At 41.5% G+C, this 26,252-nt stretch overlaps 1 protein-coding gene across 1 annotated transcript in view; it reads left to right on the top strand.

The window, feature by feature from the left end:
- The window catches only part of NHSL1 (NHS like 1), a 262,387-nt gene that overhangs the window by 207,900 nt on the left and 28,235 nt on the right, over window positions 1–26,252 (top strand). The window contains exons 3-4 of the mRNA XM_065401109.1: window positions 16,991–17,118; window positions 21,283–21,354. Of these exons, the coding sequence (XP_065257181.1) occupies window positions 16,991–17,118; window positions 21,283–21,354 (200 nt within the window). The remainder of the gene's footprint in view (window positions 1–16,990; window positions 17,119–21,282; window positions 21,355–26,252) is intronic.

The raw sequence follows: 26,252 nt of genomic DNA, 5'->3' as shown, positions 1-26,252 counted from the left end.
TTCTATGGTGATTCATTAGTCGTCTTATCTTGTGGGGAACGGGGTTTGCTGGCTGTGGCTTCTGTTTTGTCCTGTTAACCAAGTTCAAGAAATGTCTTTAGCAGCAGTGATTGAAATGTTTGATTTATATCCCAGAAGGCATCTGATTAACATTATACAATAAAACCAGATTTTAGCATCCCATCCTGAAAGAACCTCTGGACAGGTATGTGTTTACCCGTTGTTTTCACCAGGTCTCTGCTTGATCACTGTACAGATGAGCAATGCTGGGGTCAGCCCCACTGGTGGATAATCCTGCTGAGAAGATTATTGTTTTAACAGTAATCTTGTGTTTCATTAAAGAGCTGCAAAGTAAAGGGGAACAACTTAATATTAACGACAGGTCTAGTCTAGGTTCACAGAGATGTCAAGATGTGAGCTCCCCACCAAAGCCTTATTGAAATAAAAGACCATTAAGGGCTAGGAGCAGACCATATGTCCTACCAAGGCCTTGTTCTTCCAAAACCAGGAAATAAAAATCAACTTATTTCTCATTATTTTAGTTTCAATAGTCAAGTTAGTGCCGGTAGCTCTACCCGTGTACTCTATCCTTTTTACTCCTTTTGAATTAATTCACAGTACATCTGTTGTTGACTCTGGCAGAGTTCCATATTCCAACTGCCCTTTCTGTAAGGAATTAAAAAGGGGAAAAAAGTATTCAAAGGAAATTAGACAAAACTCCACCAAGAATCTAGACTTTACATGTTGAGTATTGCTTTCATGCTGAGAAATGAGCGCTTACTGGGGCATGCTCAGAATGCAAATCTATAGATTTTGTTAAATCCCGCACCATTGAGTGTGAAAATATATACATTGATTATATTTAGACGGATTACATATACACAGGGCACATTATAAGCACTTTACAGTAGAATGCTCGACACGTAGCTAAGAAATACTGTCAAAATCCCTACTGAATAGATTTTTTTAAAATCCTCTAAAAGACATTTTGTATGTCTGATGTTTCACTCAAAGCCCATAGTAATATTCCTCTAGTATTCTTAAATCCTTTGAGCCTTACAATTTTTCAAATTTGTGTCTGTGTTTGGTGGCATTCATGTAAATCTTATTTTTTAAAACTTGTTTCTTGATAGCTTTGTTGACACTGAACTTTTATCAAGAATCCTGTATAGGAAGCAGGGGGTGCTAAATAGCTTAGGATTTGTCTTGAGTAGGATAAAAAGTGTGTGTTTTAGAATGTTTTATCTAATACATTTTAAAGTCTAGTGTAGCCAAGGCAGTGTGTATTTTTAATGTGTGCTAGCTGGTCTAGTTGAAACCTGGGGGGGACCTTAGTTAATACATTCTAACAATATACCTTTAAATCTTAGTCAAGACAAACAGGGATGGTCTCCACTACGGGGAGATAGATCGATTTAGCGGGTCTAGTGAAGACTGCTAAATCGATGGCAGAGCGCTCTCCGGTCGACCCCGGTACTCCAGCTCCCTGAGAAGTGTAAGGGAAGTCCACTGGGGAGCATCTCCCATGGACTCAGCGCAGTGAAGATACCGGAGTAAGTCGACCTAAGCTACGTCGACTCCAGCTACGTGAATAATGTAGCTGAAGTAGCGTAACTTAGGTCGGCTTACCCTGGCAGTGAAGACAAGCCCTTAGATAACTGCTAATGAGACACAGAATCTTTCACTTCTAACTGGCTGTTCAAAAGCTGCTTCTTGATTTGGTGACCTATGTGAAATGAGTGAGTTGTCTCAGGCATTGTCTACATTGGGAATTTTCCCTGAATCCAGCAACTGATGTCCAGTTGCTGATGTAGCTACACCAGTGCATACCACTAGTGTAGACAAGGGAAGCTGTGATTTGCACCAGAGTAATTGATTTTGATTTCAAGTAGGGCAAATTATCCACTGGTGGAAATAACAGCTTTCATTATCTACACTAGGGGGTTGCATGGGTATAGCGTCAGTGTTTGGCTATGAATCGATGAAATTGATAGAAATGCCTAGTGTTGACAAGGCTATGTTGAGCTCTTAGTGGGCAGGTGTCAATACTGCAAGAATACAACCATCTCAGTTGTCCACCTGACTGGCATTTTATTGTCATCCTCAGAGAACCATAAAGAATGTATAAACACTGAAACTAGTTTGTCACTCTTACGCCATGTACAGACTAGGAAAACAGATCATGTTGTCACGTTAGCGAACACCTATTACATAACATGAAGTTAAATAGGATTTTGCACCTGATGGTGACGTATTTTAAAACCTGTTAGCTGGTTATTGACCATCATTTTAAAGCATAGCTTTCTGGGTCTATACTAAGTACAAAGACCTGTTTAAAATTGTGTGTGTAAACCTGGCCTATTTTTTAGCTTAGACATGAGCTTGAGGGTATTCCCTTAGCATCTGGTTGAGAACTATTGTTGGGGGTGTGGTGGGGTGGGGACATTACTCCCTGTGCTGTAGATGTTCTATTTATGGTTAAGAGGCCTCCATCTCCAGGACTATCAATCTGGCATTTTGCGGGGGATGTTCTATGTACTCGGCTTTTTGTTTGCAATATTTTAAGAATCCAGTATGTTAAATTGAAAATGAAGCCAAATGAAGAAAGCCTCTGGATATTTTTATATAAACGTTCAGTTTGTGTTCAGTTGTCTTAGAAACAGCAAATGTCCATAAAAAGGATAGAAAAGGTGGTTATTTTTTCTTTCAGCATTGAAAAAGCAAGAATAAATGAATATAGAAAAGGCACAGTTAAACTAATCACACTTATTACCAGTAAATGCACCAGTATTACATCCCCATAGAAATTTAAATTAGTCCAAGACAAATGGAGATAATCATTTTGAAGTCTCCCCAGTGACAGCTTGTTACAAATGATATTTGTTTATGTCTGTTTTAGCTTAGTGCCCTTAGAAAGCTGATTGGGTTTTCTGTACTGGTGAATCATTTAGATCATTCACTCTGCTGGAATTTGCTGGTTGTGAAAGGGACAGGTGAAAGATAGGGATGTAAATACATTTAAAAAGTTTATAGTTTAAACGATTAAAATATTTCGTTTAAACGGTTAACTGATTAAGCGGCTGGGGCCTGGGCTCTGGCCAGCGTGGGGTTGCTGGGGCTGGCGGATCGGCAGGTCTGGGAGTTAACAGTTAAGGCGGGTTAACCGGTAAGACTAATGCTTACTGGTTAACATTTTACATCCCTAGTGAAAGAGAGAAAAGAGACAATGGAAATATTTAAATATGCTGATGATTTGAAACATGTAACGGGGAGTCACCTGTTGCAGAGCTCTTTCTTCTCAGTCATGTCTGGATCCTTCCTGAAGAATGCAGCAGCAACCTCTTATTTGTCTGAGATACTGTACAAGGAACCCCCCCACACACCTTCCAGACATGATGCACACTAAAACAAACTTGCGTCTGATGAAGTGGGCATTCACCCACAAAAGCTTATGCTCCAATACCTCTGTTAGTCTTAAAGGTGCCACAGGATCCTCTGTTGCTTTTTACTAAAACAAACAACTCTCCCCCAGTATACATATATTAAATCACTAAGAACATATACTTAATGTTGCAGTTGTGATTACAAATCCAAGGAGAGTATGCTTCATTTAAAGTATCAGCTTTTACTCTCAGCTTAAAGCTGGCTGGGATGCCTGGTTCTAAGTCTAGCCAAAAGAACAGAACGCTCTAAGGTGGCTTGACAGCCATTGGAGTGACAGTAATGGACATGAGTCTGAGCTGATGGTCCCTAATTAGCTGATGGTGAGCACAATTATGAACCTAGTCTGTTTCTGAAATTGTGGAGCGGAGTGGGGAGAGGAGAAGCAAGGAAGGAACACAAGAAAAAGGGAAGGAAAAGGTTAAAAAAAGTTACAAAAGGATCTTCTAAAGCGAGCAAGGTGTGTGGGGAATGCTGGGATAGTGGGTGTATCGCAAAGACCGGGCACTTCTGTGAGACCATTTAAGCCATGATTTCTTCAATGAGATTAAATATATTTTGCAGTGTGCACTCCACTAGTGAAGAAGGTGCTAGCACTGGAATTACTTGATTGGGGATGAAGTGTCATTGAGTCCCAAAGACTAAAGACTTCCTATTGGACTTACGCCTGCCAGGAGACACCTCATATGTGTACTGATATAGCAAAGTTCTAAACTTGTTAACATAACTGTACATTGAGGGGAAGGCGGTGAGGATGGCAGAAGGGTTGGGCGGGACAAGGAAATTTTATAGTAACTTAAATAAACAGAATATTAACCAAACCATCTAGAGACTGTTGAACAAAAGATTTTTCAGCTAATCTGTTGTGGAAGCACATCTGTTGGAATTCCTGATTCAGTAAGAGAAAATTGTTGTCCTTTGTCCAAAATGGGTGCTTTGGATGTAGTGTAGATAAAGTTCATGAACTTGCCTTTCAGGCAGTATTGGTCATTGTGGTGTGGCTCTGCAGCATATTTTAAAGCTAGTTTTGATGTAGAGATTCACTGTGATAGTCCAGTTCTGCAGATGATATGGGGATTTAGACAGGCAAAATGGGATTTGTTCCAGGTTGAATGCATTCTTGTGTGATTTGTAGACTGGTATCTGTCTGAGGTACTGATATGGCCCCCATTACTGTAATACCCGAGCACGTCACAATTTTTAACATATATTTATCCTCACACCACCCCTGTGATTTAGGGATGTGCTGTTATCCCCATTATACACATGGGGAATTGAGGCCCGGAGAGATTTAAATGACTTGCCAAGGTCACACAGGATGTCTGTAGCGGATCAGGGAATTAACCCAGGTTGCTGGCTAGTGTCCTAACCACTAGACCATCCATCCTCACTAGTTGCAAGTTGTTTAGCTCATTTAGACTAAGGGACTTAGTTGCTATGTAGGAACATAAATCAGACCCTTCTTTTAATGTCCTATTAAGAATGAGATATTTGTAGAAACCAGATTTATTGCAGATAATATTTTGGCACTCTGCATCCATACAAAGTGAGAGATAAACAGTATTATCCTCATTTTATAGATGGCATCCAGAGTCCAAGTGACTTGTTCAAGGTCGCACAGCAAGTCAGTGGCAGAGTTGTGAATATAACCCAGGTCTCTTGACACTCAACATATGCACAGTCCATAAGATCACAGCTGTTTCAAGTATAATGCAGCAATAAATTCAAAAGGTGAAGGTGAACTATTACCAGGGAAGTTACTTCTCTGTCTCTAAAATAGAAGTTGATTGCAAAACAGGTAGCCAGTAACAAAAAAGCATAAAACAACAAATGTCATTTAATCAGTTTTCCTTAAATTGAGATACGCCTTGCACATTTTAATAGGACTGCCATCTTCTTATCAGGTGTTTTTTAGATACAGTTCTTATGGACGCTAATTTTAAAAAGTTACTTTAATACAAAGTGCTGCTTATAGATGTGACCTATAAAAGGAGCTTTTTTTTTTTTTTTTTTTTTGCATAAAATGAGACTGCCTAAGATGTTTAAAATCAACAAGAAAGAATTTTTGACCTCAGGGAATAGAATAATTTTCCAATGATGTGTGCAATGAATAGATAAATGTGTTTTCATATATTGGTCAGCAGATTTATTTCTGTGGTTGACAGTTCAGCTGACTATTACAATTAATAGCCCTTCTCCATGATCCCCCAACCCGTTCTTCAGATACAAGTCTCAGTGAGAAAGGCTGTGCCAAGAAGTCACCCTGAATTTAGCCAAGCTAATTTTTCAGGCATGCAAATCCAGCTGTCAGCTTGTCACTTGTTCATTTTTTCCTTCAGCAAAAGAGAAGACCTCTAGTACAAAGGCAGCTCCTGTGTGTTCTTTTCCTCCCTCTTCTCTTCTTGGTCCATAGAGCCTCCTCTACTGAGGCAGCTTTGCATAGAGACATCTGCTCTGCCATGCATGCAGTGCTGGTAGAAATTACCCGTGGTCCAGCTGGCAGTTAATTTGGGATTTTATCAGTTGGTCTGAAGTTGTAGTTGAATTAATTTTCCTTGGATGCAAGACAAAACGCCTGATGGAGGCGTTTCTGAGCAATAATTATTTCTTTTGCTTTTAACTACCCAAAATGTCTTTTTTTTTTAATTTTGTAAGCATCCATTGTTAAATTAATTCAGGGAACACAGGCCTTTTTACTGGTAACTGATAAATGCTTAAAATATGGAGAAATGGGATTACTTGTATGTGGATGTGTATTATATAGAGGCATACTGGACTTGCGGCTTATGCTGAAACCCTTGCTTATGCAAGCAAAGTTTACTTATACAAGTAATTCCATTAAGACTACTTTTGTAAGCAATGATCAGGCCTATAACATGTAGTCTCCAAAGGGTTAAAGTGTAGTACGTACCTGAAGGCACAAAAACAGCACATAAGCTATGTGGGTTTGTGTTAGGTACCAAAAAACACATGACAGTTTGGGAGATTGTATCTTCTTGGAATTTATAGCAAATATAACTGTATGGAAAACATTCAGAAATGACTGTAAATCCATGTCACTCTGTTCAGTTCTACTGTCTGTTTAGCGGTTGGTCTATATGGCAGTAAATTTTGCTTCACATAAATTTTAGCCGTTGGAAATTCTGCTGGTATGAAATATTAACTAAATGATAAGACTGGAACAGAGGAGAAGCTGCACAAAAATCCTTCCAGCCCCTCCCCCAATACATGCACTCTCTTTTGGCATTCAGAAATGCAGTGTGTCTGTCTGACTAGACAGACAGTGCATAAGTTAATCCTGTTTTTTCACAGTAATACCATGTCAAATGAATTAATGAGGTATCAATTCTGTGCCTTCTGTTCACTCAATTGATCTGTGACTCAAATTATGGTGTAAGAATATGGTCTCAAGTTGTTTGAAATGCAGTAAATTGCTTATGTATGCAGTAGTTACTACTGTGCATTAACTATTGAGGGTCAGCTAGAGTTTGACATGAGATGGGAGTTGTCTCTAGTACAAAAATGACATGGGATCTTTTCCAGGTTTATGAGTTTTTCTCTAGCATTTTCATAGGATTGGTCTGGGTACACACCACAAAGACTGTTAAGAATTTGCAACCAACAGGTCCAGTTGTTCAAGTGGAGTCTGATCTTTAACCCTGTCCAACAGATTCTAATAACTTTTAAAGATAAAAAGCTCACTTAATTGTGCAACAATTCTTAGCTCTGTGTTTTTGAGCTCATTCTGTTATAGGGCTGCACTGAATTCCACCGAAGCCTCGCTGTGAACTCCCCTTTGACACACTACACTAATACTGTCTACAAAATCCCTGCTCTGAACAACAGCCTTATGTAATGGGGAGAGTACTCTGAACAGCTTATGCATGGTCTGTGACTGGCGTTTGCCGTGCACCAGAATATAGCAGTGTGTGTGGTAGTAAAAGGACCAGCAATCATCAGAAAATGCTTATATATAGCTAAGGCTAAGATTTTGTCATGGATATTTTTAGTAGGGTTACCATATTTCCACAATCAAAAAAGAGGACACTGGGGGGGAAGCCCCGCCCCGCCCCCATCCAGTCCCTCCCACTTCCCACCCCCTGACTGCCCCCCTCAGAACCCCAACCCCCCCTGCTTCTTGTCCCCTGACTGCCCCCTGCTGAGAACCCCCCACCCTAACTGCCCCCCCTAGGACCTTACCTGTCCCCTGACTGCCCCGACCCTTATCCACTCGCATGGGTGGCAGGGTTGTAGAAATTTTGGTGGTGCCCAGAACCCGCCCCCCCCACCTGCCTAAGGCTCTGGGAGGGGGGTTGGGTGGGGGGAGGAGGTCTGGGGTGCAGGTCCTGGGCTAGGGATTAGGGTGCAGGAGGGGTGCAGGGTGCAGGTTCTGGGATAGAGTTTGGGTGCTGGGTGCACTCTCCAGGCTGGGGCAGGGGGTGGGTGTGCAGGAGGGGGTGAGGGGTGCAGGCTCTGGGATGGAGTTTGGGGGTGGGAGGTGGTGCAGGCTTTGGGAGGGAGTTTGAGGGCAGGAGGGGGTGTGTGGGAAGGGGGAGGGGGTTTGGGAGGGAGTTTGGGGATAGGAGGGGTGAGGGCTGTGGGTCTGAGGATGGGGGTTCATGATGCAGAAGGGGGCTCAGGGCTGGGGCAGAGGATTAGGGTGCGGGGGGATGAGGGCTGGGGCTGAGGGGCTTGGGGCGTTGGAGAGGCTCAGGGCTAGGGTGGAAGGGCAGGGTAAGGGCAGCCTGTCTTCCCATTAGTGGATGGGGGACGCTAGGACCCGGGGGCAGCAGACAGCAGTTGCTGCTGGCTCTGGCAGAACAAGCAGGTAAGGGAGAGGCAGGCAGAGAGGGGGGAGCACATGGGGGGGTGGCAGGTGGAGGCCGGGGACCCATCCAACACTCCCCCGCTCCCTGACTGCCCCCCCCCCCCGGACTCCCCTTACCATTCTGGCTCCACGTGTTTGCAAAACACGCTGCCCGGTGGGTCGGTTTGTGTGTTACACAGGGCTGCAGACAGAGGGAGGGGGGAGCAGGGGAGGGCTCTGGCTGCTGGAGGCCAATGGGAGCGGCTCAATCGGCCCAGCCACCCAATCAGCAGCCGCACTCTGCATGGAAGGGAGGGAGGGAGGCGAGGGAGAAAAAAAACCCAGACATTTTAACCTTGTTACCAATTCCTCCCGGACGGCTATTTAGAGACGCAAAAGCCGGACATGTCCGGGGAAATACAGACGGATGGTAACCCTATTTTTAGTAAAAGTCACGGGCAATAATGAAAAATTCACGGAAGTCCATGGCCTGTCCCTGACTTTTACTAAAAATATCCATGACAAAATGGGGAGCCTGGGCAGCTGCTGGTGGGCTGGGAGCTCCAGGGGCCCCCACCACCTGTAGGGGCTTGGAGCTCCAGGGGCCCCCTCCGCTGGCAACTCCGAGCAGCGGGGGGTCCCCCGTGCTGCCTGGGGCGGCCGGGAGCAGCGGGGGTTTGCCTGCCAGGCGGCAAGGGTACCCCACAGCTTCCTGCCTCCGCAGGTGGCAGCAGACCCTGCAGCTCCCAACTGGCGCTGGCTGAAGTCACGGAGGTCTGTGGAAGTCACGGATTCCGTGACCTCTGTGACTAAATTGCAGTCTTATATATAGCACCGTTGACTGCTTAAAAACATTTCCTTCAGTAACGTACCTCCCAGAAACACACCTAATCTTTTGTAACATATGTAAAAATGACCTGCGAGTCTTTCAGAGGTTTCTGACCATATTTCTACCATCACAGTTTAAAAATTAATTAAATAAATAAATAAACCCTGTCTGTGTGAACAAAACAAACAAAACCACCACAGTAACAACCTTGGATAAAGCATATCTCTCTGACGGGGTTGTAACTTTTTTTTCCCCTGTTCACACATGCAAGAATAAATCATGTTATAACACCTTCAACCACAATAATTTTTAAACAGTTTATTTTTGTAGTGTAGGTAGGGCCTTGAAGCTGTAAATATTACTAATACAAGAAGAGAAACAAGGATCAGCACTAGAAAGATGGTGGATGAGCCTATAAATAAGCACACAGGTATAACTACAGTTTTGATCATCAGCTTTGATTGGGAGTTTCTGGTTTCAAGAATTAGAATTGGCTCTACACTTTTTTTTTCTGTCTGTTCATCTTCATTTAGTGATTCCCTTGCTAACTGTGGGAGTTTACAAAGTTATAACTCCAAGAACTTTTTTTAATTACTGCAGTGCTTAGGGCTTCTCCACGGTGGCATTCCCAAACAGGGAGCCAGCCCGTGCAGTGTGGCACATGCCAGCCTCAGGTGCACCAACACCCAAGAGAGCAGAGAGGGGGTACTTTGTGCTGGTTAAAGGGGATGATGGACCTGATGGGCAGGAAGGTCTTTTCATCCACGGGACTGCAGTTCCGTGTTGCAAACTGCCAGGCTCTGCTAGCCAAGTATGATTTTAACAGCTACGACAGGCTAGCAGAGTTCAAGAACAAGCTTCTGCTAGAACTCCAGGAGTGGTTCCAGATGCTGGTGGACAAAGGGGACTGGTAACCAAAGTGGCCCTCCAGGGAGTAGTGGACGCAGCCAACACTGCCTCTCGGTCACTAGCCACCAGCACAGTCATGCGCAGGAACTCGTGGCTCCAATCTTCCAGCTTCCCTAGGGAGGTCCGAAATACAATCAGCGACCTCCCTTTCGATGAGACCAATCTCTTCAAGGTGTTCCCTTGGCCTCTACACTCCGTTCCCCAGACACAGACACCAGAAACAACCCTTTTTCCTGTGGCCACATTCCTCTTACCCAGCGTACTACCAGTGCCCGGAAAAGCTCCCACTTTGGCAACAGCGCTCTCGGAGGCCTCGTTTCCCCACCTCCGCTATGACCGCCTCCTCGACCTTTTCCCAACCACAGGCCCAGGGCCAGTTTTGATGCTTGGGTCAAGAGCAGTGAACCTCCTTCAGTGCCAAGCACCGCATCATCTTCAGAGGCCGTCTTGTCCTATTCACCCACAATTGGGGCAAAATCACCATGGACAGTTGGGCACTGGAGATCATCCACCACAGATACTCCATAGAGTTCCTCTCCTTCCCACCTCATCGCCCTCCCACCTGCCTAGTCGTCAGCAGAACTCTATACTCCAATGATGTACAATGGTTCGATACATGATGCCATGCTCAATGACCTCTTTGCACTGTGTGGCATGCCCTGCTGGTAACTCTTTGCCTCTTTTGCTCTAGAGGAGCTCTAGGCAAGGGCTCTTGAGGTGACGCTCTCCTCCTCTCCTGGACTGGTGACCTTCGCCATGCCTTTCCTCCCGTTCCCTTTCTGCCACAGGTTTTTCACAAGATTCACCGGGACAGGGCCACCGACATCCTCATAGCACCCTATTGGCCCCGGCAGTTCTGGTTCACCGACCTCCTGAGGGTCTCCACCCAACCACCAGTCTGTCTCTACACACTCCAGGATCTCCTTACCCAAGATCGGGGCAGACAGTGCCATCCCAATCTGGACATTCTTCACCTCCCAGCCTGGTATTTGGATGTGTGTCAAGTGTAGACCACGCATGCTCTGCCCTGATTTGGTAGATCCTCACCCAAAGCAGGAGGGAATCCACCAGAACCTGCTACCACGCTAAGTGGAGATGCTTCATAGAGTGGGCCCATTGCCGCCACCACCACTTTGGGGGACACAATGACCATCCTCAACTACCTTCTCGCCCTCAAAACAATGGGTCCAGAGGCTCAACTCTATTCAAGTACATCTGGCAGCACTTAGTGCCTTTCTCCTGCCAGTGGATGACGCCTCTGTCTTTACACTCCCTTACCACTGTGTGCTTCATGAGGGGCTTGCTTAACACGTTTCCACTGGTTGTGAAGCCTACACCTCCATGGACCTTAACGCTGTTCTCTCCACCCTCAGCAGACCACACTCTGAACCCATGGTGACATGCTCTCTGACCCACCTCTCTAGGAAAGTGGCATTCTTCATTGCCATCACCTCGGCCAAATGAGCCCCGATGGCAGCCCCTCTTCTCCTCTCCCCCACGGTATTTCACAAGACAAGGTCTCCTTAAGTCTACACTCCAAATTCCTTCCTAAGGTAATGTCAGAATTTCATCTCAGTCAATCCATCCACTTGCCTGTGTTCCATCTGAAACCACACACCTCCCCTGCTGTCAGAGCCCTGCACTCCCTCAATGCGTATTGGTGTTCTACCTCCACGGGTCCCTTTCGGAAGTCGCTGAGTCTTTTCATTGACATTGCTGAACAGTTAAAGGGACAGGCCCTCTCTCCCCAACAGGTATCTAAATGGGTCTCAGGGTGCATCCTTGAGTGCTACAAATGCTCCAACCTCCCTTCTCCCGACAGAGTAACAGCCCATTCTACATGGGTGCAGGCCACCTCCTCAGCCTCAGTAGTGGATGTGCCATAGCAGGACATCTGCCGGGCCGCAACATGGTGCTCTGTCCACACACTTAGGGCACACTATGCCATAATGCATGCGGCAGCAGTGGATGCGACCACGGGCCATACTGCATCCTCGCACCCACCTCTGTGCTGACCACTGCTCGCAAGTCACTCACATGTGGAATATACATAGGGACCAAGAAGAAGAGGAGGTTACTTACCTGTAACTGGAGGCTCTTTGAGTTCTATCTATATTCCACTATCTGCCCTCCCTCCCTCTGATTTGGATTAGAGTATGCAGTCATATAAGGGGAAACTGGTGCAGCGTCGACCTGCACTACATCTTATATCCTCGAGTGCGAGCACAAGGAGACGCACTATCCTACGTGTGGGTCAATGGACACTGCTAGGAAACACTTCCGGATTAGATGCATGGTGCACATACGCGCTTACATGTGGAATACAGACAGGGCCACACATCTCGAAGAACCTCCGGTTATAGATAAGTAACCTCCTCTTTTGTCTTCATCCTCAAGGTTCAACTTTGTATAGTCCTGCCTTCATCTCTGAAGTGGTCTTCATTTGCGGCTTCCCCAGCCCTCTGTACTCTGACAGCAATATTATCCTTGGTTCCTTCTCTCACAGGCTTCTCTATGCCTCTTCCCACATTGCATTCTATGTTTGGAATTCCCTGTTTCCATTTATTTACCAAGCCACTTCTCTTGTTGCATTCAAATCCCACATAAATACTCACAGCTGCTGCAAAGCTTACAAAAAGTGATGAGAGGAAAGGTAACAAAAATCCAAGTAACAGTCTCATCAAGAAGTGTATGTGGCCTACTGAGTAACCACTTTTGGACATCCTCTCCTTGTCACACCTTCTCCCTTGGCTGTTTGTGGACCTTACTTGTGTCATGCTGTACACTTTTCAGGGAAGTGACTAAGTTTTACTTGTTTTGTGAGGCACCTACCACATTCCTGGCCACCCAGAAATTTAATAATAATAATTTCTGATGTTATAAATGTGCTAGTTCTCCAGACATCCATCGAGTCTTCAGGCATAGAAAAACTTGAATTTCCAAAGCCTTTAAAAAAAAAAAATCGTCCTTCTCCTTCCCCCCCACCCGACCCCCAAAATAACCTTTTAGTTTTTCCTTATAAATAGACTTATTTGAAATGTTGAGTTTTCCTTTCACAAGAAGTGTCAAGATCTTGAAATTACATTCCATTGCAAAATGGAACAAAAAGGCAAAATATAGAAAATTTTTGTGAAATGGAAAATTCTGAAAAGTATCTAATTGGATATGTCAATATGGGAAATTTCAACACCACAATTCAACATGTCAAAAGGATATTTTTCATTAGATTCTCCTGTTCAGAAAATCAAAAATTATGTCAAAATCAACATTTATCTGTGGAAAAGTCTGATTTTGATTAAACCACTTTTTAACAGGAAATTGTTCCATGTGAAGAATTTTGGCCAGCTCTACTTATAAATCATACAAAGACTAAAAACGAATTGTCACAGTTCAGGGCAACTGAAGCTGTATTTGCTCTTCATGGTCTAGCAAGGGCTACCCACTCGAAACTTGAGACTCCTCAACCATCACCCCCACCCCGACCACGGTATTTCCATGATGCACAGTCTGATCACTATGCTATGATATTCCCAGCAAAAGACAGACTGGCTAAGCAGGCTTGCTGTACTTCCCTCTTCAGAGATGGTACACAATGTAATTGCCAATGGTTAGAAGTTACCACACAGTTCCCTCTAAGCGAGCACTTTTATTCTTAAGATAAAAGCATTACAGAGAAAATATATTACAAACAATAAAAGAGATTGAGAGATTATCAGAGATCACAGCCTAACTCTAAGATGGACTTATTGCCAAGGGATGTTGTGAATGCCAAAACTATAACTAGATTCAGAAAAGAATGAGATAAGTTCATGGAGGATAGGTCCATCAGTAGCTATTAGCCAAGATGGTCAGGGAGGCAACCCCATGCTCCGGGTATCCCTAAACCTCTGACTGCTAGAAGCTGGGACTGGATGACAGGGGATGGGTCACTTGATAATCGTCCTGTTCTGTTCATTCCCTCTGAAGCATCTGCCATGGCCACTGTTGGAAGACCGGATACTTGGCTAGATGGACCCTTGGTCTGACCCAATATAGCCATTCTTATGGCTCTGGTTGGTGATTAGTCTTTCCAACACTTCCCTAAGGTTTGGGGCCCCCCTTGGACTAGAGGTCCTGTCCATTTGCTGGATCAGAGAGAAGGTCCTGAGTCAGTTTTTACTCAGACTAGTTAACCAAAAATCCTTTCTTTCTCCGTTAGTCCCTAGTAAATCCAGTTTGAACCAGTATATTTGAGCATCTCTCCAGGTGGTGGTAGCTCTCTAGACGTGTTTCAACCTGAGTGAATTTGTCTAACCACCTCCCCACTATTCTTAGTTCCTGGAGGGCGGTGGTCCCCCGCCTCATGAGATTACATACAATCCCTCAATTATGCATAAACAATTACATTTTTAATACAGTGTACTCCTAAAATACTTAAACTTAATTCAATAATGTTTAACTAGGACATTGCAGGAAACTGCCATCTGTTACACTCACAACAACTACAGCCCACATACCTTCTTTATTTTACTTTGCAATTTATCTTTAAAAGCTTCACCTTCATTTTTTTAGGGGGTAATATTGGGGGTCTGTTGTCTTTTGCAGTATCATTCTACATATGTGTCTTCTTCATCTTAGGTGTTCCCGGTTTAGTTACAGTGAGATAAAAAGTAACTGCTCTTGAAGACAGATTGGAACATACTAGCAGAAAGGCCCACTAAACACAATACCCTGTCTTTATTGTACAAAGCCATGATTTAGAAACCAAGACAATTGTGCGACTTCACAGCAAGAACACCAGACCTTGAACCAGATATTTGGCCTTGTAATATGATGCATTCATGAGGTTCATGGGGCAGGGAAGATCATGTGCCATAATCCTGTTCTCCCCTCACCCCTAAGTTAATTGTGAAACTTGGTATTGCATTCCATTAAAAACATTGCAATTTAAAACAGGCTTTGTCTCATAGAATTAGATGCCTGTATTCAGTAAAAGGGATTTTTGTTTTGGAGGCTGTCTTAGAGTATGGTATTCCTTGCTATCCACAAACTACTTTATGGATGTCTTGTTGAAAACAGTAGAGGAATCAGTGGGGGAAACCTAGTTTGTAGAGTATAAGATTTGAGAACCTTCTGAATAAACAGTAAAACAAAGCCAAATTATTCTCTCATTGCAAGTTGTAACTCCATTTAATGATTCGCCAAGCAAAATTGCTCCTTAAAAGGTGCCCTCAATTCAGAAAAAATGGAAATTTTTATTTATATATATGTACACGCACACAAACTCTCTCTCACACACACACACACACACACACACACACACACACACACACACACACACACACACACACACACACACACAAAGAGGTCAAATGGTAAGGAGTGAAGCAGGCACAAAACTGTTAATTCTCAAAACATCTCTTCTCCAGTAAGTAATGACAAAAGCTGTTTGCATCATGACAATGTACACACTGTACAGGAGACATTTCAGTTACTTAGGTAGAGGTGTAATAAATACTTATTTTTATTTGTGTTTTGCTAATCTCGCAACAGATTCAGATTTCAGTCTCTGGAAATGTAAAACTCACAGTTTGACTCGGCAGATCAGTTTGGTCGTCGCATCTTGAACATTTAATTTTTCCTTATGCTCCAGCATCTGTTAATCTTGAGCACGATCACGCTGAATATAAATTAAGAAAAGTACAGACAGGAACACAGCTATAGAAATTTTATTCAGGGAAATGAAGTGATACTGGGATTTTGGCCAATTTGGGTTGGTTTTTTTTTCTCTCTCCCTCAATTTTACTCTATATTCCTCCTCTACATGAAAGACTCTTCACTTTACACTCTTCCCACGTGGCCTGACAAAGGCTGACCTGAGGTTCTAAGGATCCCTATAATTTGCACTCCTGCCTCTCTTTCTAAAAACACTGTAATGGTTGTGTCTTCCCCAGGCTGGGAGGCTAGATGAATGGTCAGTGCCAAAGCCACTTAGCAGATGGTGCTTGAGTAGTGAGCAATATCCTCCCTCCAAGTGTAGAGCACATTATGGAGGTCTACCAGCCTGGCAAATGAGACCCTCACTGTTGCTAGCACACTTTGATCTCCCATACTGTAGTACGCTGCCATCTGTCAAGACACTGAGCCAGACCACACTTTAAAAAAATTTCTCTTTCTCGCTTTCCCTCTTATTTAAAGTATTTCTAGAGATTCTGTCACCTGAAATAAATTATATCTATCCTATACCTATAGGTATAGAACTTCAAAATAGTATCCTATTATCTGTTCAACAATGGTAATGTACTGTAGAAGTATCCATCACCATACTTTCAGTAAATATTATGTATTTTCTTTTTAGATTTGCTGTACAGTAAAAAAGTAATAGGTATTGGCCTTTGTAATATGCTATCAGTAGATGTATGTATGTATGAACTGATGTACATGTGTAATAACTATCTGCATACTTAATTAAAAATAGAATGTATGTATAATGTCTGCAAAAAGAACAGGAGTACTTGTGGCACCTTAGAGACTAACAAATTTATTAGAGCATAAGCTTTCATGGGCTACTTTCTTCGGAAGTGGGCTGCAGCCCATGAAAGCTTATGCTCTAATAAATTTGTTAGTCTCTAAGGTGCCACAAGTACTCCTGTTCTTTTTGCGGATACAGACTAACACGGCTGCTACTCTGAAACCTGTATAATGTCTGCAGTCTAGTGTTATAATTCATATTAGAAACTGGCCAGAAAAAAAGATTAGGGATGACTACAGACAGATAAGGATCAGTTGTTATTGTACTTTACATTACACAGGAATCAAAATGCTTAGTTACAATTAGACTTGTATGTATCAAGCTTTATACTACATACATTTATATTAAGTGAGTTTTATGCTTAGGTAAAAATAAATTGATCTAACACTGATCCCTATGCCTTTCTTAAACGAGACACTGGATACAAGTAAGAGAATGGGAATAAAATGTTATCTTTCTTCTTTTTTTTCGTTTCTTCCCCTCCCATGTGCAGAATGTGACAAGCTGCGGAGGGATGGCTATCGAAGTTCTCAATATTACTCTCAGGGTCCAACCTTCTCTTCTTCTTCCAGTGCAGCCTATGGAAATTACCAAGATGATTATGAAGAAATTGAACGAAAGGTAAGGAATAGGGCTGTCAAATGATTAAAAAAAAATACACAATTGCGAAATTAAAAAAAATAGTTGTAATTATTCACAGTTTTAATTGCACTGTTAAACAATATAGAATACCAATTTAAATTCAGCATGGAAGCATGTCCTCTGGAATGGTGGTTGAAGCATGAAGGGGCATATGGCCTTTTGGCTAAGGGGTGAAAACATTATCTAATATCTGGCATGTAAATAACTTGCAATGCTGGCTACAAAAGTGCCATGCCTGTTTTCCCTTCTCACGCCTGTTCTTACTTACAGGTGAAATTGTAAATAAAAAACAGGCAGCATTATCTCCTGTAAATGTAAACAAACTAGTTTGTCTTAGTGATTGGCTGAACAAGAAGTAGGACTGAGTGGACTTGTAGGCTCTAAAATTCTACATTTGTAAGTTGCACTTACACAATAAAGAGATTTCACTACAGTACTTGTGTGAGGTGAATTGAAAAATACTATTTCTTTTCTTTTTTTATAGTGCAAATATTTCTAATCAAAAATAATAATATAAAGTGAGAACTGCATACTTTGTATTCTGTGTTGTAATTGAAATCAGTATATTTGAAAATGTAGAAAAACATCCAAAATATATTTGTTATTATTTTAAATTGGTATTCTATTATTGTTTAACAGTGCGATTAAAACTGTGATTAATCATAGCTGTTTTTTTATCTCGTTAATCTGTTTTGTGTTAATCGCTTGCGTTAGCTACGATTAATTGACAGCCCTAGTAAGGAGGCAGGAGATTGGGAAGAATGCATTAAGCGGACTATAAAATCTGCTCTTCATATTATTTATATAGACTGAGATTTATAAAGGAGTTTAAGGGAGTTAGATGCCCAACTTTTATTAGCACCTAACTTCCTTAGGCTCTTTGAAAATCCTAGCTCTAACTATATGTATCTATATATAAATAAAGTTCCCATTGGTGTAATACAAGGATGACAGTGTGAATGGCTTGGTAATGTTCCAGGGAGAAGGTGTATCTTATGTATTAACAATGGCAGCTGTTTTGAAATAGGGTCATGTTAGTTTTTACTAATCTTTTTAAGATCAAGTATCAGGTGGGGCCATTAACCCAGGTACACAACATGACTGTGTTCACACAACAATGAGTACACAGACTTCATACCCTGGTTTAATGTGATTATGTCATTTCAGTACTCAGAAGTTTTGTCCTAATGTATCCCATCTCTCTGTAATGAATTCCAAGGGAATGAAAGATCTGACATTGATACTGGTTTGGCTCACTGCATGTCAGTTTGCTTCGTGTTATGTTCCCTGTCTTAGCTCAGCAACACTGGGCAATTGTCTCAGAACCTGGAAATTACTGAAACAAACGAAGGGTGAAGGAAGGGACAGTTTAGTCATAGTATTAAGATGGTTTTGTAGTCTTCATGTGATTTTGGTCATTTCAGTTACAGAAACACTATGTTGTATTAATATTAAAGTTCTGAGTTAACTGTATAAAAGCTAGAAAATTCCAATCTGCGAAATGGTAACCTGTCCTTAACTCATCCCATTGTGCGTAAGTGTTGGCGCGCACTTGGTATCCAAGTTATTGTATCCTGTGATATCTTGGTACAAAATATTGCCTGCCCAGCAATAACCTGGCATTCTTTTGTCAGTTCGTATCACAGCCTTATCTTTATTGTAGTTTAGTTTCTCTTTTTGCTTGTTTAATACTAACATTATACCATGTGTTTGTGTATGTGTGTCTATATATAAATTGTGTCTACACTGTGAGGTCTGCAGGTCCTTTGAATTCAATATAAAGTGACTGATAATATCATATAGTTTTCCCACTTCCTTTGTCCACATTGCCTCACATCAGTGACAGGGCTGTGGCTTTGTAGAAACTTCAACTATTCTTGCTGTGCTTTAACAGTATCCATTGTAACATCTCATTTAAACCCATTGTGTATGCAGTATGGCAGTAAGAATATTACAATGATAATCTGCAAAGACCTATTGAAATCACTAGAAGTCATAATATAATATGTGCTTTTTATTAAAAAAAGTATTGACTACATATGTTCATAGCTGTTGCTGTGTGTGTGTAAAATTGTATGTGTGTTTAAGCTATTTTAAGTATCTGGTTGTCCAAGTTAGTATTGTGGTCCTTATAGATAAATAGTCCACAGGACTGCATTTGTAAAATTAGTGAGGTATGATGTAACATTAAGGTTGTTTATAGGTGAGCAGACCTACTAAGGACTAATTGCCATGGATAATTCTGCTTAGAGACTAAACACTGTCATCCTTAAGGTTTCTGTGGTATGTTGTTTTAAAATTATTAATAAAGGAATTGCTAATATTTTGTTCAGTTAGTCTATGCATTCTGAAATGTTTAACTATAAATGATTACACTTCCTTGAGTGAATAGCATTTCTATTTCAAATTAAAACAACTTCCTATTAATCTGCGTTACTCAAAGCATGGTTTAGTGTGAAGGAGGATGGACAGATGCAAGGTTGACACAGTTTTTAGTGGCACTAATTAACTGAGCACCATTAGCTCTCACTCTAGCTTAAAACTTAGTAGGATTTTTACCCATTAGCAAAATTGCAGTGTGGCTCTCCCTTCATACTGTAGAGTTTCAATGGTTCATGTTCCTCTTTGCATCTGTAGCAACTTTTTTTTTTAACTTTAAAGTGATATTCGAGAATTTTACTTTATTTGAATTACCACCTCTCAAAAACCATTCTCTAAAATTGAAGTTTAATCCCATTGGTAAAAAAGTCAAAGGCTTCTAAGAATGTAGCTGTAACTGGGACTTGAGCCCATAAGTTTTCACTTATGGGGTTAGAAAAGTACTCAAGCAACAGTCTGGATTTGAGCTCAGAATTCTTCCATATTGCAGCAAGACTGATTCAAACAGCAAAAACATCCCCTCTTCATGAAAGCTTTCTAATGATACCTGCTGTTTATCAAAAGCAATCGAAGCAAACGTTTAACAGGCAGACCAGAGGAAGGACATATTTCAGTATTGTAATTGGAGAGTAATAGAATAGTGAATGGATCAATGAATTCTCATTTACTGTTTGGAAACTTCCCCTAAATTGGCATTATTCCATTTTTGCTTCAGGAAAACTATATTATAGAGCATGGTAATTTCAGATAATGGACTTATCTCTAAACATTTTTGGGAGACTAGGTGATGTAGCTGGACAATTCTTTATTTTCTATACAGTTGACATGAAATCATGGAACAGGTGTAAGTATAGTTCTCTCAGCTAAGTCACCAGAGGATGATGTTCACAACAAAAAAACACTACACTGTCTGCTTAGAAAGGTTTGGACTGACAGAGTGTCTGGTATTCCAGATGACTATTCCAGTGAACTGTCAGGGATGTATAGGCGAGTTTATCCATTTTTTTAAAAAATGAGAGACTGAATAAACAAGTATGGTTTTCCGAAAGAGAGTTCATATACTACAAAATATTTAAACTGCCCTTTTTTTCTCGTGGAAAGGCTTCTAAATTACAGTACACACAATATGAACTAAATTGTTTCCTTGTGTAACTCTCCCAGTGATGTAAAAAACCCACCCCCACGAGGGGAGTAGCTACCAGCGCGCTGGTGCACTGTCTACACTGTCACTTTACAGTACTAAAACTTGCAGCGCTCAGAGAGGTGTTTTTTCACACCCCTGAGCGAGAAAGTTTCCGTGCTGTAAAATGGCAGTGTAGACAAGGCTTAAGTGGAGTTCATTAAGGATGAATTTGTCCCTTTGTATTTTAAATCTCAATAGTAAAGACTTGATTGGTCTTACTGATTCTCTTTTTGTAAAAGAAGACCATCACTCTCAGTACTTTCGGTGGCCTGTGCTTATCTGATTTCCTAGTAACAAAGATCTAGAAATAATAAGGTGTTACTTCAGTCACTGACTTCGCCTTTTAGAGAGGTAGCCCTGTTAGTCTGTATCAGCAAAACCAAGGAGGAGTCATGCCCAAATAAATTTGTTAGTCTCTAAGATGCCACAAGGACTCCTCATTGTTTTTGCTAATTCCACCTTGATTTCTGAAAGTGTGTTATACTATATAATTTAAATATGTTTGTCTTTTTACATGTTTTTTCTCATTCATTCTCTTTTTCACTCATTCTTTCTTTCTTTCTTTTTCTCTCACTCAACAGTCTAGTCTGTTAGACTGCATATCTCAGTCTTGCATTAGCGCCTGCTGTTCCTTGGTTCCATGGAGCCTCAAGGTACCTAGCCACAATGGAAGCATCCAGCTGTCCTAGTTGCAGCTTGATGTTACTGTAGCATTAGCATATCTGGAATCTTACTGTGCTTTTATTCTTTGTTCCTCACTTGCTGCTGTTTTCTTTGTAAAAACAAACAAAAACAACCACCAACAAAAGTAATGTTAAATCCAGTCATGCCTTTTTTTTGCATTAGCTCAGTTGTTTGCAGCACAGATCCTTTGTTTACTTGCTAAACTAACACATTTTCATCGCCTTTGCAAACCTGTTAACACTGGCTTCTCTTTAAACTTCTGCGATGAGCAGTATGTTTTATTTAATGGCTATTTGATGACAATCATCTGGTTCTATTAGTGATCAAAAGCTTTCAAATATTGTGATTTGGACTAGCATGATTTGACAATAAGGAATGCCGATTGCACAGAGTACATGGCCTCAGAGATGCATCACACTGTGCCTTTATTTCAACAAACGGGTAGAAAAAAGTACTTCACGCTTGTTAATGGGGAAGAAAATATATATTTGTCACTTCGCTCATCAGAGCTGTTGGTTCTCTTTTCTTTTCAGCATTCTGCAGCAGTTGGGGTCCAAATCATAGGTGGAAAGAAATTTATTAATAGTATTTACACATGGGAATTGAGATTTGAAGCTGGGATTTTCCAAGGAGTCTCAAAGAACTGGGTGCCTAGCTGCCTTAGGCCCCTTTGAAAACCCTACATTGATGTGAGTTGTGGGAGCTCTGGACTTGCTGAATTGGCTCTTGTAACAATATTGATCTTCATTGATGAAATTTCCTTCAGAGTATACAGGATGAGAGAGGCCTGTACTGCTTTGAGAGCCAGAGATCCTGCATTATATTGCTTCCTGCTTCTTAATATCCCAAGGATGTGACAGGCTGGCAGTTGTGATGTTGTTGTATCTCCATAGCAGAAATAAAATGTCATAAGGGGCACTGTCTAGGAAACAGTAAGACACTGAGGAGATAATATAGTGAAGAGATTAACAGAAGGGCACTGTCCAAAAGGAAAGCTCATGTGTATGTTGGAATGGAGTTTCAAAAGACCAGAGTGATTTAGAGGCATACGTCCTATTGAAAGTTAAGGGACATATGCCTCTAAATCACTTGGCACTTTTGAAAATCCCACCCATTTTCTTCAAAAGATTGTTCAAATGGTAGAATTCTAATACACAGAGAAATAAGTAAAGAAGCACTGTAGCAACAGAGGAAAGAGAAGGAGATGAAGATACTAGAAGACTTGATGGTTTCTTTGTAGCTAAGTCATTTCTACTCACAAAAAAAAATGCTCCCTTTAACAAGACAGTGAGTGATAAGAGTTCTGGGGCAAAGGCTAAGGGGTTGATGAATTAGTCAAGAAAACTGGAGATAAGTCTGTCCAGGTTGTCCATCTTGAGATAAATAATGTAAGAAATACTAACTGTACCTAAAAAGAAGTTCCAGCCACCTTGCTTTGCAACAGAGAGGCGGTTAGGTTTCAGATGTTGTTTATAATAGGAAGTGAATGACTGAGATACCAATAGCAAAGTTGGTAAGTGAGAGTGAAAATGTTAAATATATAATCAATAATGAGGATTCTCCGAGATTCAGAGGGATTTGAGGATTGCTGGACCAGTAGATGACAAATTTAATGTAATTGAATGCAAATTCATAGTGAATGTAGCAGTGATCCAAAACAGATTGGAGTGCACACACTAAATGGAGTAGTTACACAAACTGTGGATTGACCAGGTTAGAAATGTAAAGGTGTTTGGTGTGTGTGTGTTTGTTTTTTTTAACAGAATAGCACTTGAAGCCATCAAACTAGTATTTGCCTGGAGAAGAAACTGCAAACAGGACAATGAGATACATGAATAGAAAGCTATTCTGTTCTTATCCAAAGCTCTGCATAGACCTTAGTTCTCAGTTTTTCTTATCTGTTTAAAGGAGTTTTATTCATAGAAATGGTTGCAGGGTGAATGGCATGGTTAGACATTTCAAGGTTTTTTTTAATGTAAGGGCAAGTTTCTAGAGGTTTAATTTGTCATCTGGTGACCTTCTAGAAACCTTTGGGGCAGTCTGGCTCTATTAGGAGATTAAGAGTAAACAGGGAATTTAGGCAGAACATGCTGTGAAATAATCAGCCTAGAGTCAGTTGCCAGTTAAGGTCCTTGAAGCAAATAGTATAAATCTTCTGAGGAAGAGAAACCATTTTATAGGTAACGGGAACACTGAGGGACAGAATCCCAACAAAATGATGAAGAGTTTAGAGGAAACAGCCTTGCTGAGTCTATTTCCCTGTAGGCCAAATTTTCCAAGGGGGAGACCTCACTTCAACCTCTGTTTTCATTCAGATTTTTTTCTATAATATCCATTGCGCACATCAATGAAAAAATTGTATATGGTCCAAGTTCATCCTTTGCAAGTGCAACAAAAAAACTGAGCATTCAAGCAGCTCATGCAAAGATATGTGCCTACAAATTAGAAGCCATACTTTGAAATTTGGCCCTATTGGTCCAAAAGAAAAGCTAGTATGAAGCAGAGAATTTTTAGAATTTTCACAATTTTAAAATGGGAAAGTTGCTTTCTGTTGTTTCAGAAATACTCTGTGTTTATGGCTGTACTGATGTGCTATGTGGCCAGTATAATCTCGTAGTATTGCCCCTTGCACTACCACTGTGATGTAATGTGCCTTATTTGATAAAAGATATTCTTGCAGTTAGAACGGTCACTCATCTAATCTACGTACAAGGCTGTGTGCACTAGCCTAGAAAAGTAGATGACCTTGAAATATTTAAAAGAGCCAACTTCCATATTTGGCAAGAAATCTGTATCTTCCATAATCAGCCAATTTAGAAATGAACCATTTCAGTGCAAACGAACCCAGGCTGCTGTTTCCCAGCAGGTGAGCTGTGCACAGCTTTGTAAATGTCATGCCTTTTCAGTACACTGATGTGGAAAAGTGTAAACAAATAATACCTACCACTACCACTGTTAGTATCCTGGGAGCAGGAATAGGAAGAAGGGGAAGTTGTGTGCTTCAAGAAGCCAGTACAATGGGAAAAAATCATCTGTAGTTGGAGCCTGACTTCCCACCCCACCCCCTAAAGCACCAAATTTCCAAAACTCCCTTTTAACAGAAATACAAATGCGTCCTCTAGCTTGAAAGAGCAGCTTCCATCAAAACAGCATTTTACCTGCAGTCAGCACAAATAGTGCTTTGAATCACTTTTCACAAGGATCTTCACCTGTATATTTGTTTGCTCATTTGGCTGGTCAATTCATTTCCCCCCACCCTTAATTTTCTGAATCCTGATTTTTCTGAAAAATGTAGGCAATTGCCCCAGATCTTTGGATAATCAGGATTCCACATAGTGTTTTATCCGTCTAGATGCCGTTGTTTCCCCTCCATCTGATCACTCCACTGTACAACAGCTTCATTTAAAAGAAAAATATTGTCTGTGCCCTGTTTGTCGGAGTAATTTCCTTGAAAGAGAAGGCGAGCTTCTTAACTGAATATCTCTGTCACTTGTCATACTGGAGCAGCCCCTGGTGATTGCCTGATGACAGCTGAGACCTAGTGACAGTTATTGATTCTGACAGTATCAAGCAACCAGAGGAAAAGTAGGTTACTGGAGCTTATCACCACATACAGAGGGCAAAACTGTGCTTCAAATATGTCCCTTGGCACATGAACCAAGGAGAGAGAGAGAAACCTCTGGATGGAAATAATGTTACTCACCATCAAACAGATTCTGACTACCCCATTGAAACAAACACACACACTACTTTTCCTTTCTGTTCTATTGTACTGTAACAATACAGGTTAACACCACATACAGTTCAGGGTCATTTGCCATTTTCATTAGAAACTCATTGTACCACAGCTATATTTTTTTTAATCAAATTGGGCTGAAACATGGAATACAAGCTGCTATTCCTTATGTGATGGTGTTTGTTAGTTTTTCTCCATTGCTTAACTCATGCAGTTTTGTTAAAAGCTTCAGTGGTGGAAAAAAATCTGTTGAGGGTTGAGATTTTTTAAAGCAATTTAGACCTCAGTTCTCTGCTTGAAGTGATTGCCATTGGCTTCAGTGGAGCATAGCCACAAGGATCTGCCCATGGAGCTTTGTGCAAGATTGGGTCCCTAAACTATACTTAGGCTTTGTCTACACTAAAGGGAAAAGTCGATCTAAGTTACGCAATTTGAGTTACGTGAATAGTGTAACTCAAATCGACGTAGCTTAGATCTACTTACCTCGGGGCCCACACTACGTGACGTTGACACTAAACTGGGAGGAGTGATAGATACGCTGGAGGGTGGGGATAGGATACAGAGGGACCTAGACAAATTAGAAGATTGGGCCAAAAGAAACCTGATGAGGTTCAACAAGGACAAGTACAGAGTCCTGCACTTAGGACGGAAGAATCCCATTCACTCTTACAGAGTAGGGACCGAATGGCTAGGCAGCAGTTCTGCAGAAAAGGACCTAGGGGTTACAGTGGACGAGAAGCTGGATATGAGTCAACAGTGTGCCCTTGTTGCCAAGAAGGCTAACGGCGTTTTGGGCTGTATAAGTAGGGGCATTGCCAGCAGATCGAGGGACGTGATCATTCCCCTCTATTCAACATTGGTGAGGCCTCATCTGGAGTACTGTGTCCAGTTTTGGGCCCCACACTACCAGAAGGATGTGGAAAAATTGGAAAGAGTCCAGCGGAGGGCAACAAAAATGATTAGGGGTCTGGAGCGCATGATTTATGAGGAGAGGCTGAGGGAACTGGGATTGTTTAGTCTGCAGAAGAGAAGAATGAGGGGGGATTTGATAACTGCTTTCAACTACCTAAAAGGGGGTTCCAAAGAGGATAGATCTAGACTGTTCTCAGTGGTACCAGATGACAAAACAAG

The sequence above is a fragment of the Emys orbicularis genome, chromosome 3 (assembly GCF_028017835.1).
Source record: "Emys orbicularis isolate rEmyOrb1 chromosome 3, rEmyOrb1.hap1, whole genome shotgun sequence".
In the NCBI taxonomy this organism is placed as follows: domain Eukaryota; kingdom Metazoa; phylum Chordata; order Testudines; family Emydidae; genus Emys; species Emys orbicularis.
Note: the sequence above shows the minus strand (reverse complement) of the source record. Positions and strands in the feature narration are given on the sequence as shown.